Genomic DNA, 14,284 nt, shown 5'->3' with positions numbered 1-14,284 from the left:
TTAACTTTTCCCAGAGTCACATGACATGAACACTAAGTATTTTTCCATGCTTCAATGGCAGAGATATTGAATCACAACCACTGTAATTTTCACGGAACAGAAGACCTGACACAGAAAACAGAAACATCTCCTACAGCTTATGTGTTTGAAGAAGTTCTCTCTTTAGGTAAATTTCTAAATCCAGGAAAGTGCTCCTGCATGGGATTACTAGTTGACATGTGCTTCTCTACAGACTGGAACTACATGCTTAAATTACTACTACAAAAAGGAAAGTATTTAATCTTGCAATCACGAAGCATTAAATTTGTTATGTTAACCATGAACTCTCGACTTTTTTTTTTTTTCCAGAAAGTACTCTTCTACCAATTGCAAAGTTAAGAGCCACACTGTTTCTTTATGAAGCTGTCCTACAGCATTTATTACCAGATTATGCAAAAAAATCAAACCAAAACGCAAAACACAATTTTCAAAAAGTCCCAAAACACAAGTAGCACTACAAAAACCCCGCAGCTTATTTTATATTTGCTATCTACATTCAAAAGACTCTTTATTCACTTGACAGCTTTGTACAACCTCTCAGTCTGGACAGGTTGTATAAGAGTTCTACACTTAAGGTAGCGTTTATAAACTACAGATCACGCCTTTTTTGATGACAATGCTTTGGAAAATCTCAGCTGGAGGTTCCTGATGTACAGCTAGAATACAGTGCCAAATTCAGCACTCGGTAGCACAAGCATATGTGATTTATTCCTCTGAAGTGTAAATCCATTCCGGTCCATCATAATTAATATTTCTACATACTCTTTAAATCAGAACATACTTCATTCCTCATTTTCTGTTTTTCTGCCCTCACTGTTTACTCACCAAGTACCAGATAAGAACATGTCACTGTTTACTCATCAAGTACCAGATAAGAATATGTGCAAACCTCAGTAGATTAGAAGCAAAGAGACTGCAGCACCAGGGCAAATATAAACATTCTTTGTTGCACTAAGCAGTATAAGAATATACAGAAACAAGAGACATGAAACATGAGGATTAGTAATAAAATAACTGCAAAGTCTAAGTTGAATTTGTTACAAGAAATTACTTGTTTTACACATTACTTTGCAAGGTGTTTTAGAAACATAACAAGATCTGATTATTATACATTTTTCTGGCAATAAAGTGCTACATACAGCTGCTACCCCATGTGTACTAGAACAGATATATAACAACCTTGCACCAGCTCTCTTTTAACATATATTTGCTTTCAATTTCTGTTAAAAACAGAAATTTATTCTTTATTCTGATTAATAAAGACAAACTGTAGTACAATGTTCTTTCAACAGATTAAACATTTGATTGATATGCACAGACATGAAGTTTTTTGTAATAGTTTCTAAGTAGGCAATTCTTAATCAAAAAGAAGCTTTGTCCTATAACCAGGCTAATTTATTATTGCTTACCTCAAAAAAATCCACATATATTATCAGAAAGAACTAAATGACCTTTTGTCATAATGTAACTGTAAGCTCAGCCTTTCTTGCTTAAACTAGTAAGTTAAATTTGCTCTTGTATGCATTATAATTCCTACTATTATCAAGAGAGGCTATAGCATCATAGGTAAATGATCAGCTTTGCTTAGTTAAGTCTCAGCACAATATTCAAAATTCCCGTGGAGGATGAGCATATGCGGTGAATATTATAAACAGCAGTTAAGACTAAATCAGAGCTGTTTAAGGCCCAGTACAGAATACAGCAGATTTAAAAAAAAAATTTTTAAAAAGCCACAGACCCTTTGTCTGAACTCTTAGACAGAAATTACTCAACTTGGGCATAATGTCCTAAATAATACCGCATCACAGATGCATTGTGTCAAGGAGACATGCACTTTTCTGCAGCATTTGGAAAACTAAGCATCTCTTGCACCTCTGTGGAAATGTTCCTTAACTGAAGGGTTATAAATCACTCTCACACATTTATATGTCCACTGTTAACAACTTAGAAAAAAACATGTTCGGAATAAAGCTTAAAGTAAGAATTCTGATCAATCTTTCTAGCAAAGTCTGGAACAGCAGCACAGAAAGGAGGCAAATTCTAAATAGCACTTAATATTGGGTCCTCAAAATACTACAGAGGGTGCTGGAAATTTGTGTGGATGAGCCTGTCCTCTGCAGGAGTGCAAAAAGGCTGACCCCAAAAGAAACACAGTACAACATAACACAGGGAACTAATATTACCTTTGGAAGCCTGAACTGAAGAAAATATTTCTTTTTACTCTCTCTTCAGTCAGTAACATCACCCATGGAAAAAAGTACACTGCTTCTTGAAGCTTTGTACTAAACTTTGAAAAAATCAGTTTCTAAGGAACATCATTGTTCATTTTTTGTTAATTTTTATTTCTGTCTCAAATCACCCCTAAAATATTAGCTTTAAGACACTCCCCACAAAACAAGAGATCAGAGACTAGATCATGCTCCGCCCTGAGAGTCTGTAGTCCCAGTTACAACTCTTCTAAAGAGAAGTACTGCTTGGAACACAAATTACAGAAGTTTTACTGGCAGTTGTTCCCATCACCTTCTACAGAAAAATGAAGCAGACCCCAATCCAATAATCAGATTAAACCAAAATAATCCTAAACTGAACATATAATGCCCACAGATGCATCAAAAGTATTTTCTAAATATATATGAGTTTATGCTCATACATATGTGTAAATGGGTAAATCCTTAGAGAAGTCATTTGACAGCATAAGCCAATCTCTGTTTTGAGGTTTAGCTACAGTCAGCTGAATATATTTGAAAATAAACATGCATATTTTATCAGTAATTCAGTGTCTCGGGTATTTAAGCTTCAAAGTTACGTGTGTATAATTTTACACAATAACTTAAGTTACACATTTACAACAGGCACAAATTCAAACAAAGGAAGACTTTGGATCAGGTTTCCATTTTGAAAGACCCATTATGTTTATTTAGCTAATATTTTTAAACTCTTACTTCTGTAAATATACCATTCTATTACAGAATTTTAGGCAATTAAACGACCCCGTTACTTGTAAGTCATAGAAGAAAGCTGTGTTCTCAGTAACCTGAGAAGAACCGCTATAGCATTTAGATCATATTGACTGTTTAATTAGAAACTTCAGTTACTCATTTACTGAGTAAATAAATAATAGTTGTTCACCTATTTCTTTCATCCTGATTTTGCCTGGGTGATAGTTAAGGGCAGTGAATCACATACATGAGCATAGTTACTATGAATTTACTTGCAGAAGTAAACATACTGGACATGGATAAAATATGGAAATGGCAAGTTTCGCAATAGCTAGTGAAAGAAGAGTTATTGAGTGTATATTTAAATAAAAATAAAATATATTTTTATTTTTAAGAACAGATAGCTAGAATCTGTGTATCTAAATAAATGGGAAATCCAATTTGATACTGATGTTTGCACAGAAGCATGAAAAGAAAAATGCACTTTTAAGTATCTCAATTTTACTGCACATTTTTGGTAGAAATTAGACTAGAATATGCACATTTTCTTAACAGCAAGTTTAAAAGTGGATTCACTTTTTGATGCACAATCAACTTCTGTTAATATGAATTCTAACTCTTATTAGGAAAATACATAAAACCATCAATATTTTATTTATTTTGTTTGGGATCCAAGAACAGAGAATACCAAATAGGGTGCTAGTCTACAAACACTAAACGACTGCTTAAAAAAGGGAAAGAACAATCCTTCCTCCAGATCCATGACAGGGAAGATGGGAAACAATCCGTTTCAGTTGTGTCAAGAACTATTTGGGGTACACATCAGGCAAAATTTCCCAGTCTTTTCTCCCTGGGAAAGACATCCTGTGTAAGTTCCAAAATTACTGTTCTTAGTGCTTTTTTTTTGTTAAGCAGGTGAAATAAATCTGTCAGGATCAACTTAAGACAGCTGATTCTACTTTAGAACAAGGACATAATGTCCTTTGTAGCTCTGCTTTTCTGTTTTTCTATTTTTTCTGTTTTTCAAGTGAAAAATATCCCCTATATGCACTTCTTTTAACTGAAGCAGACCTGCAAAGACATTTTAACTGTAGCCCTGCAGCTTCATCTGAAGCCCTCCTTAGCTTCGTCTGACAGAGTAAAAATATTGCACTTCAGACAGGTTAATTCTGTTACCAAAATTAAGTCAATAATTACTAATTCTTTCCTCTGGAACACAAATTTCAGAATATGGTACGCCAAAAAATTTGGTAAGGTTATCTGCAGACATTGCATTTTTGTTCCAGAGGCAAAAAAAGTCTCAAGTGCACTGCAGAAAATAAAACTTTCCAAAAATGCAGAAATTATCATCAGTTTCACTGCATAACCAGCATCTGTTCTTATATAAAAAAAATAAAGTATTTTCATTAAATTTTATTGCACCATCACCTTTTTTTTAAAAATATCCCCCATTCAAGTCAAATATTAAATTATTTTTATCAACAAAATATAAGGTCTTCTTTAACAGCATGTAGATACAGTATAGGTGCTATACAGAAAAGTCTAAAAGAATGACATTAAATCAGAAGTGACAGAAAACAATCATTATGTTTTCCTCTATGATTAAAAAAAGATTGAAAAAAGATTGTGTAGGCTATTTATTGCATGCATGAAAAGCATCCCTCCTCATTCAAGGTGTTGAAGCGGGTGACACCTTCAAGCTGTCAAGTGCTGCATGAATTCTGAAGTGCAACCTGGACTCCATAGAGTATTCCTTATAGTTGTTTCTGCAAAACAGACAACTTATTATAATAAAAAGATGTTTGGATTGAATTGTTTATACTTCATATGTTTGTAAGTTAACAGTCTTTATTCCTTCAACAGGAAGTGGAGACTGACACACAGTTGAGTTACGAGACATTTAAAACTACATCCACAAATTGAGCGAAGAAAACTTAGACCAGTACTAAAATTAAATGTCTTGATACAATGAACCCATGTCTTAGCATCTCTTTCACTTATTTTGATCCTTTTAACAGCCCTCCTAGTTACTGAAATTTGCTGTGAAAAGACAAGCCAAAATACTAGAGAAAAGGTAGAAAATGTATACTTCAACTCAGAACACAATTCAGCCAGAGTAACAATAAACATCATATGTACAGAAATCGTATTCTGTAAATCCCATCCCCCCAAACAAACAAACAAAACCCCATGAGGGGAGAATATTACAAGACTGGGCTACTTCTCTCTAAACACAAGGGACATTCTATCTTACACTACAATCTACAGATGATGCAAATATGCTGCTCAACAGTAAATTAAACTCTCAACTGGTCTTCTACAACACCATGTGAAAAGAAAAAGGGGTGCAGTCAGACAGGTGTACTGGCTTTTGACCTTCTCTTACGAACACCTTTAGTGGAACTGATTTAATTCCCACAGCTGCCCTCCAGGACAGAATGGTACATATCCATTCCCTAGACTCTCCAGCTTCATCCATGCATGCAGTGGACCCTCAGCATCTCTGAAGCCCATACAAGAAGGAAATATTTTCCCTTCTTACTGTGTCTTATTTGAAGTTGAATTTCCCTTCATACTGTGTCTTATTTGAGTCTACTCCACTGTGTCTGAAGGACAGTTTCATGAAAATGCAAAATTCAACTATATTGGACAAGTCCTGCATATCAAGAACAGAGGTTTATAATTACTGGGATTTTGCAAGGAAGCTGTCAGGAAGAAAAAACAAGTGTCCTAAATGCTACAAATACAAAGTTATTCTTAATTTATAAGGCGATAAAAAAAATCCACTCACTTTGCAGTTTCTATGTATCTTATTGCTTTTTCTCTCTCATCCTGTTGTTTGTACAGAAGACCCATTTCATACAGTGTGAATGGCACCAAGTAACTGTCGTATTTTATTTGCTTCTCACTAGAAAACCAGAAAAATACAGAAATGGTTACTTACAACCCTGTCCTGAGTGACCAGTTAACTTTAAAAGCAATCACTGCCTGTAACAGCACATAGCCAGAAAAAAACATTCTGAAGCCTTTTTTACTGGTTAATTCTGAACACATTGGGAAAGAGACTTTAAGCACCATAGCAGCCCTAACCATGCAGAAAACAAAGTTGAACAAAATATATGCACCATGCACCAAAAAACTTTTACTCTCATCCATGCAAAACATACACTTTATGAAGAACTGCTGTCTTTAGATTTTTAAAAATACCTCAGCTATAAAAGCCTGCTCGTTGCCAACTACCTTTGGAAAAAGATGTTCCAGAAATAGCATTCCTTTAACTTGCAACCAGCCATGCCCTGTAACTTGCACTGTGCTTGACTAAAGTCACATAGGATCTTAGAAACGCTAAGAGAAAATAAGATGGCAAGAGAACTAAAGCACACATAATTCTCAATAACAAATTCTATTATTAATTTTTCTAAATCACTTGCTAGAAACATTGCACATGTAACTATGCTTCTTCAGCCCAAATACCTAAAAACTTGAAAGAAGTTTTCAACTACAACCCCCAGTACCTGACTCATGTTTTATACAGAAAAGCTATTACAGCTGGTATGGAGCTGACACCTGAAAATCCGTAACACAGGAGAAACCAGTCTTCAACTGAAACATGTAACAACATCTCATCTACATGGGGAAGCATTAACTACTGAAGTACTAAATACTGAATTAAAAAAAAAATAAACCAAACAAACAGTAAACCTATCTGTACTGTCCTTACTTACAGGTAGCTCTGCAAATACAATTCCTATTGTATTTGGGTATGCTACTTGGTAGTTTGATTTATTTAGTCTCAAACAACACATATATAAAGCTACTGTAAGTGTTCAATTGCTACAGAAAAATACAAGCAAAGTTTTCTGGTTTTCTGAGTACTTTCAGATGTATTTGAATTCCAGGTCCTTAACATGACGTTTAATCATTCAAAATTCTAACATGACAGCTGCAACAGGAGTATCAGAAATGTCACCAAAAGCTAGAAAATCTATTTATTATTTTTTACCTTTGAATTACTTTACTGAAACATAATTCAGCTTGCATGAGTCTTCCCAAGTGCTTCAGACAGAGGCCTTTCAGTAGCTGCAACATGCACACATCATCCACATAGTATTCACTGTGATCTAACAGTAAAAGTGAGATATGTCAAACAATCTGAAGACATCATGAAAAGGAAAATTAGATTTTCAATAGGGAATATGTATTCAGATGCAGGATGCTGTTTCTCATGTTCTATACCTCAAACCTTCAGGCATGATTTAAAATACTGTTTACTAAAGAAGATGTGTCCATCCATACCTTTCTCTTAAAAGACAGGCAAAGAAGACATAAGAAATTGAAACATCCAACAAACAGGTATAAACTTCATTAACTGAAGATTAAACAGTTATTAATTAAATACATTACATTACATAAACAGTCATTAATTAAAGATTTCTTACTTGCAAGAGCTTAAAGTACAGTGAGACAGAAACCATCATATTATCTTAACAACTTCCCCTGTTACAGAGCACTGGCAGACCTCCAGTAGCATCAGTAGCACAAAAAAACCTGAAAAACCACACCATGACTCTCTTACAGAACTCTTCAGAAGCCTCATTTTGCAGTACAAATTCAAGACACCATGTTTACTAGTATTTTTATCATCTCTAATGTTTGAGAAGCCTCAGTAGTAGTGTATATTTGAAAAATATTTGAAAATAAGTAATGGTGTATAATATTTGAAAAACTTCATTGAAAGTCTTAAATTCAATATGACTAAAAATTCCGGATGAAGGAGGGTGTTTGAATCAATTCAAAATTTACTTAACAAGTGTGATTCTTTTTTGTTCCCTTAGTTTGTAGCATTTGCTGAGTACAAGGAAGGAAAAGAAAGGAAAGAAAACACATATGGATAGACAGATGGCACCACATACATTAACAATTCAGGAAGCAAAACACTCTCCCTTCAGATCATGTTGTTTACAACTAATTACCAGCTCTCTAAGGTCACATTAATTTTTTCCTTAATAGTCTGCCAAAGAAATCCTACATAAACAGTTCTGAAACATGCAAGACTAATCCATTTTAGGATTCTGCAAAGTGCTTTGCCACCATATTCAGTCTTATTTCCGTCTGTGTTTAAACCCAGAAAGTCTTGATAGATTGTAACTGACAGACTGCGCTTTTAGTGATAGTAGAAGTGTAGCACATGAGTACTTTACTACTCTCTAGCCTGTTTTGCTAGGCTAAGGTGTTGGATTCTGTGACTGTTTCCTGAAGGACTCATTCATTGAAATTACTGGGGGCATGCACTGAGGTCAGTAAGGGCTCGCCATGCTCTTATTTCTCAAAAGAATAAAAGCTAAAACATTAAAACATTAACACTAAATGCACAAACAACAAATGCACAGGCCAATTTAACACAGATAACCTTGCAATAAATATGGGAGAACCATCTTTGTACCTACGGTGGTCTACACCAAAGGAAGTATCATTATCAGGACAAAATAAAAAACAAGAAAAAAATTATTTTGTTCTTGAAGTTAAATATTCTTTTTTAATATACTGGAAATAAAAAAAAAAAAAAGGATTCCCAGAAATCCTGTGGAAAAAAAAAAAAAAACATCTCTAATGTCTTCCATTTGTTCCTTCTACCATCTCTATTTTCAGATCTATACAACATGAAATTACTTTCAGTCCTTGCGAGATTCCATGCTGTGCCTGTTCACATAAAACAAATGAAGTAAAAACCGTTCTATGAAGTCTCAATCCCTAAGTGACCTTTGTGTATAATCAACACCCTTTTCTCACAGTACCTTAACAATCCTTTGATATTACTACCACTAAAAACTGTCTCTTAAAATTACACCGTAACCCTGTCATACTCTGCTAGCAGCCTTAATCTCTTTTTCTTAGGAATTCAGCAGCAGCTCTGGTAATCAGTCTTTATTTGCACTGATTCTGTATCTTTAAAAGCAGATCAAGATCACGTATGTGAAGTCCAGAATAAAATTACATTTGACTAAAGGTATTACTTAAAGAAACAACACAGAAAGTATACACACTTCCAGACTATATCCTATTTGCAAACTGTGAATTTCCATAAGAAAAACACAGTGGTCTTACTTCCATTGCTTTAGTTTTGGTACCTTGTATGTCTTTACTCAGAGATTCAATAGGAAATTTACTTCACTGCTACAAATGATGAGCACTTCTAGTACAAATCTCGGCACAATGCAGCACTGGATTTCCAACAGGTTCTGCCAGAATCCTCCATGTGGAGCTCATGGGATATTACACTTTCGTTTTAATATTACAACAAGAAAAAAGGAAAATGCTTGAGAGATTTAAGAAGCACACTACTGATTGTACAGAAAAGTGAAGGGCAACACAGAAAATAAAGGAACCCTATTCAAACATGGCCATGCAGTTACACTCATTTGGTTTATTATATCATGCATATTTAACCATTATATATTTCTTGCACATCCCTGTATAATTTCTTATGCATCACCTCAATTTACACTGTAAATCACACTTAGATATGTATTATGTTTCAGAATTGCTGTTTTAACCACTTAAAAACTTCCATACTTGGACTTAATTAGAAAATTGTCAAAGCCAACACTCACTTCGCAGAATATCAGAAGACAAAAGCATAGAAAAACGTCAGCATTTCTTATAAGATCATTAATTCCACCTTAATTGATCACTTACTAGTTTCATTTTGTAGAGCAGTTTCTTCTTTTTCAATTGTTACCAGTAAGTTTTCAGTGAGGTCTGCTCTTTTGCCCACAATTGCAAATCCATTCCAGACATACATCATTTCCTGATTAAAAAAAAACAAAACCAACCAACCAAAACAAAAAGGTGAGAAAAACTCATGAAATTTGATAAATATTTAATTAAAGAGTGCCTCTGAAAAGGCTGCTGTGGAACATTTTTGAGCACATAAAAATACTACCAAAGCTTGTTTTGGTACAACACATCTATGAACAGGAAAGGAAAAATTGAATGTGTGTTGACAAAGTTAACATGGGTTCCTCAGACTTGAGTGCTTTGATGCCTTTTTAATGGATTCTACTATCATGTATTTTCACAGATCTTCAGAAATAAAACTGAACAGATTTTATCAGGACAGTTCACCATCACCCACATAACACATTGGCAAAACTGGATGCTTTAGGTTCAACTTGTGGCTCCTGCCGCCTAAACTAAAGAAGGAGCTAAAAGTACTTTCTTTCTAAAGGATGACAGGTAAATTCGGAATGCATTTGAGTGTGTGCTTGTATATACAGTGTATTTATGTAAGTATGCCCCCAAAACCATTTACATATATATGACTAATCAACAGACAATTACCTTCCATTCAGAACAAAACTGGAGGTAGATATAACTTTCTGGATAAAAATGTGATTCCAGTAGGCAGATCCAACATATGATTTTACTATAATTTCTACAAAATTTTGTTGGGAAAAAACCAAAGCAAATCCTGGAAACATATCTTCCCAGAGCCTCAGTACAACAGTAAGCAATTAGCTTGTTTTGATACATTATCACATTTTAAAACTTGAGAAGAGTGCTAACCAACAACGAGCTTTGCCAAGATCTTTACAACTAGAGTATCATTTGTTCTACCGTAATTGAAATTACACCGCTGAAATATGAAACCTAATGTCATTCTGAAGCTGATACAATACATTGGTGAAATATTTCCACTTGCATTTGTACTGTAAAGATTTACATTTTCAGACAGAGAAAATATCTAGTTGTATCAAAGTCTGAAACAGTGTTATTGACATAATCAACTACATCATGCTAGATTTGTTTCAATTCTGTAGTCCTGTCTAACTTACACTAACTGAAATAAATATACACTATGTTTGGTTATGCTTAGTCCTTCATGAAAAAATTCCTAAATTAAAACAGAAGATACTAGATTTGACAGCAAGACCAAATATATATACTCACAACTTGCAAGCACTCTGCTGTATAAGCCCAAGACAATTTTTACTTAGTCCTCTACATGCAATTTAATATAGAATGAATTTTAGAACCTGTGGATTAATTTTCTTTGGACACATCTTTCTATATCAATGAGCTTTAACATAAGAAATTTCTTCTTCACTTAGGCTTTTCATGTACAGTTGGTAAATTATGCATGTACAAAGATTTTAGCATACACATATGAAAAGTATCACTGCTGTGCACACAGAAACACACTGTGCAATACTAATGACTCTGATGTTAAAATATGGGAAATCAGAATAGCATTCATAAAGTTACTTTAACTTCTGTTTGTTTTAATCAAAATCAATACAAGGGGAATAAAAAAACCACAATAAAAACCGACCACCACTCTCCATTTTCATCAGAAAAAACAGAAAGTACCAAAGTACTCTTTAACTTCCTAATGAGTTTAAAAGACAAGGATTAAAATCCTGTCAACCTAAAGAACATGAATGCAGTTTTCTGCATGGTGAACTTTTCACTTGAAAAATATGGCGCTTGTTTCCAACTGCTGCTTCGTTGGTAGTATGATCCAGTCCCTAACACTTTTCACGAAAATCACATTGCATTAATGCAGTACTTCTTTAAAAAATTTAAAATGCAGACATATAATACCTGACAATATTATTCCTTCCCTGTATAATGAACTATTCTGATTTCTTTTCTCTTTGAAAACGATGAAAACAAAGCAAGAACAAATACCAAGGCAGGTAATATCAGCTTCACTGGTTGAGGACATGCATAGCGTCGAGCTTTCCTTACTGCAAACTTCTCAGTCGGGATAGATTTTCCTGCAATTCTCTGTTTTAGACCATCCACTTGTCTACAAGAAGGGAAAATGGGGAAAGAAAGTTGTTTATTGGTATTTTTTTTCATCTCATTTCAGTTAGAAAGATTCTGAAATATAACATCTTAAAACTGTTTTGCACCATGGAGACCAAAGCTGTAGGATGTATCTTTGCCAGTAAAAGCAATTCTAATGCTAAAGGCAAAGAGAAAAAATGGAAAGTTTATGGTTATAAGCAAGAAGTAATTCACACAAGATAAAGACATGGGGGGAGAAAGAGTGCACATTCAGCTGCTTTATAAAAGTTTACCTGAATAAAGACACTATGTCCTCACCAGTCCTCTTCAAATCATCCTCTGGAAGCATACACAGAACTGCTGCCTTCTGGAATACATATATTGCCTATTTCAAAAAGAAACAGCAACAGATTACCACATCTAAGTTTCTGTGTTTAATCAATACATTAAAGACTCAAATCTCTCACTCAATTGCTGTAGCAAAGTATTCCCATAATTCTCATGTAGATACAACTATAAAAGTAGAGTATTCCCTTTGTCACATAGTTTATGCTGTAACTTTATTTTTCATGTATTTATATTTTTATATTAGTCAGAAAGTTAAAGGTATCTCCTGCAAAGAACAGGAGAATTTATTATGCAAACCACTGTCGAAGAGATGAGGTTAAACGACTCAACTGTTCTAAAGTCCATTACTGTTATTATATGATCTATTACATGTAGAGACATGCTTGAAAAAAACAGAAGGAAATATCTGGGTACTGATTCAAGGAATGTTTAATAACTGGGTTTTGCAGAAGAAAAAAAAAATCCATAATTCTATTAAAGACACTTGCACTTCATGTTGAATATACTATTCTCTTCCTCTCTTGCCAAGAATTAGATGTATACCCTTTTTCATTAAGAAAATAAAACAGCAATCTATAGAGGAACAGATGATAACAACAATAATGCATAAAAGGTTACTGGCACAGTGCGCTTGGTTCATACTCTGAAAAATGTTTTTACAAGGAAAAGGTTATCTGATAGCCCAGCTTTTCTTGTGAGATCCTGTCCCCAGCAGCCTTTCTCATTCTGTGCCACAAAGCATCTGTTGAGTAGGTGTGTGTGTTTATAAACACCAAACACACTTTCTTCAGCCAAGTTTTACTAGTGAATGTTAGAACTTGACTTGAGAGACAAGTTTATAGTTTTCCTATCCTTCTTCTTTCTCCCAACCCAGGTAAGTACCTCCATTTTTGGAGGGGCCAAAGCATTGCTGCTTACAGTTCTGCTGCTTCGAAACGTGAAATAAAAAGTCATCCTTAAGCACCCAGTTAAAATATTTTGGTCCCACTGTGTCTTAGTTTATGAATATCTCAGGAATGCAAACATTACACTTATTGTGCAAAATGAAAAGTAACTTCAACTGTAGAGACCACTGGTATATCACAACAATGTCCACCTGCCCATTTACCTTAGACCACCTGCTCTCTTTGCTGAGCAGGTCTGCATACCGATATGCTTGAAGCCAGTCCTGCTGGAAGGTGTAGCTCCACATCAGTTCCCAGTAACAGAGATGATGAATCTGTTTCCACTCTTGCTGGGCTGCTATGCAGTCTTGGAACCTCAACTGTGCCTATGAGTGAGTAGTCAAGGAAGAATGATGAAAACTGGCTAAATTACAGCTCCATGTGAGAGCAGTGTCTAATTACAGGACAAATTCTTACCTAGCACCCAGGTGGAAAACACCTAACAAGTAAAATGATATAAACTTCCCTTTCAGTCTCACTTAGAGAGAGGGCTGGAATCAACATTGACAGTGAATGTGAACAGGGATAACAGCACACTTATCAGTCCAACTGATATGTAGATGAATTAATTATTTTTCCTCCTCAGGCTAAACACTAAACAAAAATCTTAAAAAGAAAACATGACTTACTTGTTCAAAATTTCCTTTCAGTATATCTATTCTGGCAGCATAAAATAGAATAATGGAGCCCTTGAAAAGAGATGAGAAAAACAACAGTCACAAGACTGAGCATAAGGAAATAACATTTCTGTTACAAAATTTATTAGAAATACGCACATTTGGAAATTTCTGGAGGTAGGGTTCAAGGAGACTGTCTGCTTCATGAAGGTTGGCTTCCCCTGTACCTAGAAAATGTAACAAACCAACTTCAATGCACTTAAAAGAATCCAACTTTCATAGACTAAGATTTTGTTTTCACATCAAATTTGATAGATCAATAAATGACTGCTTTATCTGAAAGCAGAATTATTTCATCATATTGTGTAAAAATTAAAATCTTGTCCCAAAAAATTAAATTCTTGTCCCAAAGATACTGATTTAAAAATACTAAATGTCTGTAAGTAGAAATAAATTGGAATTATAGGAATATTTTTTAGACTGTTCCATTACCGATCCTAGTTATATTTTTAAATCCCTTTAATTGCTTTAGCAAGACAGGAAAACATTCCTCAGCTGCCTCTTCTCCTAATTTTGAACTCAGTAATGAAATACAAGTGATACT

The 14,284-nt window shown here is 34.4% G+C and overlaps 1 protein-coding gene across 2 annotated transcripts in view; it reads right to left on the bottom strand.

Moving 5' to 3' along the window:
• Positions 1-362: 362 nt before the first annotated feature.
• Positions 363-14,284, bottom strand: part of TTC39B (tetratricopeptide repeat domain 39B) — a 76,167-nt gene continuing 62,245 nt past the window's right edge. For both annotated transcript variants that reach the window (XM_041485580.1, XM_041485581.1), the window contains 9 exons: positions 13,840-13,907; positions 13,693-13,752; positions 13,228-13,389; positions 12,065-12,156; positions 11,670-11,790; positions 9,675-9,786; positions 6,982-7,099; positions 5,770-5,886; positions 363-4,744 (listed from right to left, as the gene is read on the bottom strand). In XM_041485580.1, coding sequence (XP_041341514.1) covers positions 4,648-4,744; positions 5,770-5,886; positions 6,982-7,099; positions 9,675-9,786; positions 11,670-11,790; positions 12,065-12,156; positions 13,228-13,389; positions 13,693-13,752; positions 13,840-13,907 — 947 coding nt within the window. In that variant the 3' untranslated portion in view covers positions 363-4,647. The remainder of the gene's footprint in view (positions 4,745-5,769; positions 5,887-6,981; positions 7,100-9,674; positions 9,787-11,669; positions 11,791-12,064; positions 12,157-13,227; positions 13,390-13,692; positions 13,753-13,839; positions 13,908-14,284) is intronic.

Source organism: Pyrgilauda ruficollis, unplaced genomic scaffold, assembly GCF_017590135.1.
Source record: "Pyrgilauda ruficollis isolate IOZ18807 unplaced genomic scaffold, ASM1759013v1 scaffold71, whole genome shotgun sequence".
Taxonomy (NCBI): domain Eukaryota; kingdom Metazoa; phylum Chordata; class Aves; order Passeriformes; family Passeridae; genus Pyrgilauda; species Pyrgilauda ruficollis.
The sequence above is the reverse complement of the archived record's forward strand: the minus strand, read 5'-3'. Positions and strand labels throughout refer to the sequence as shown.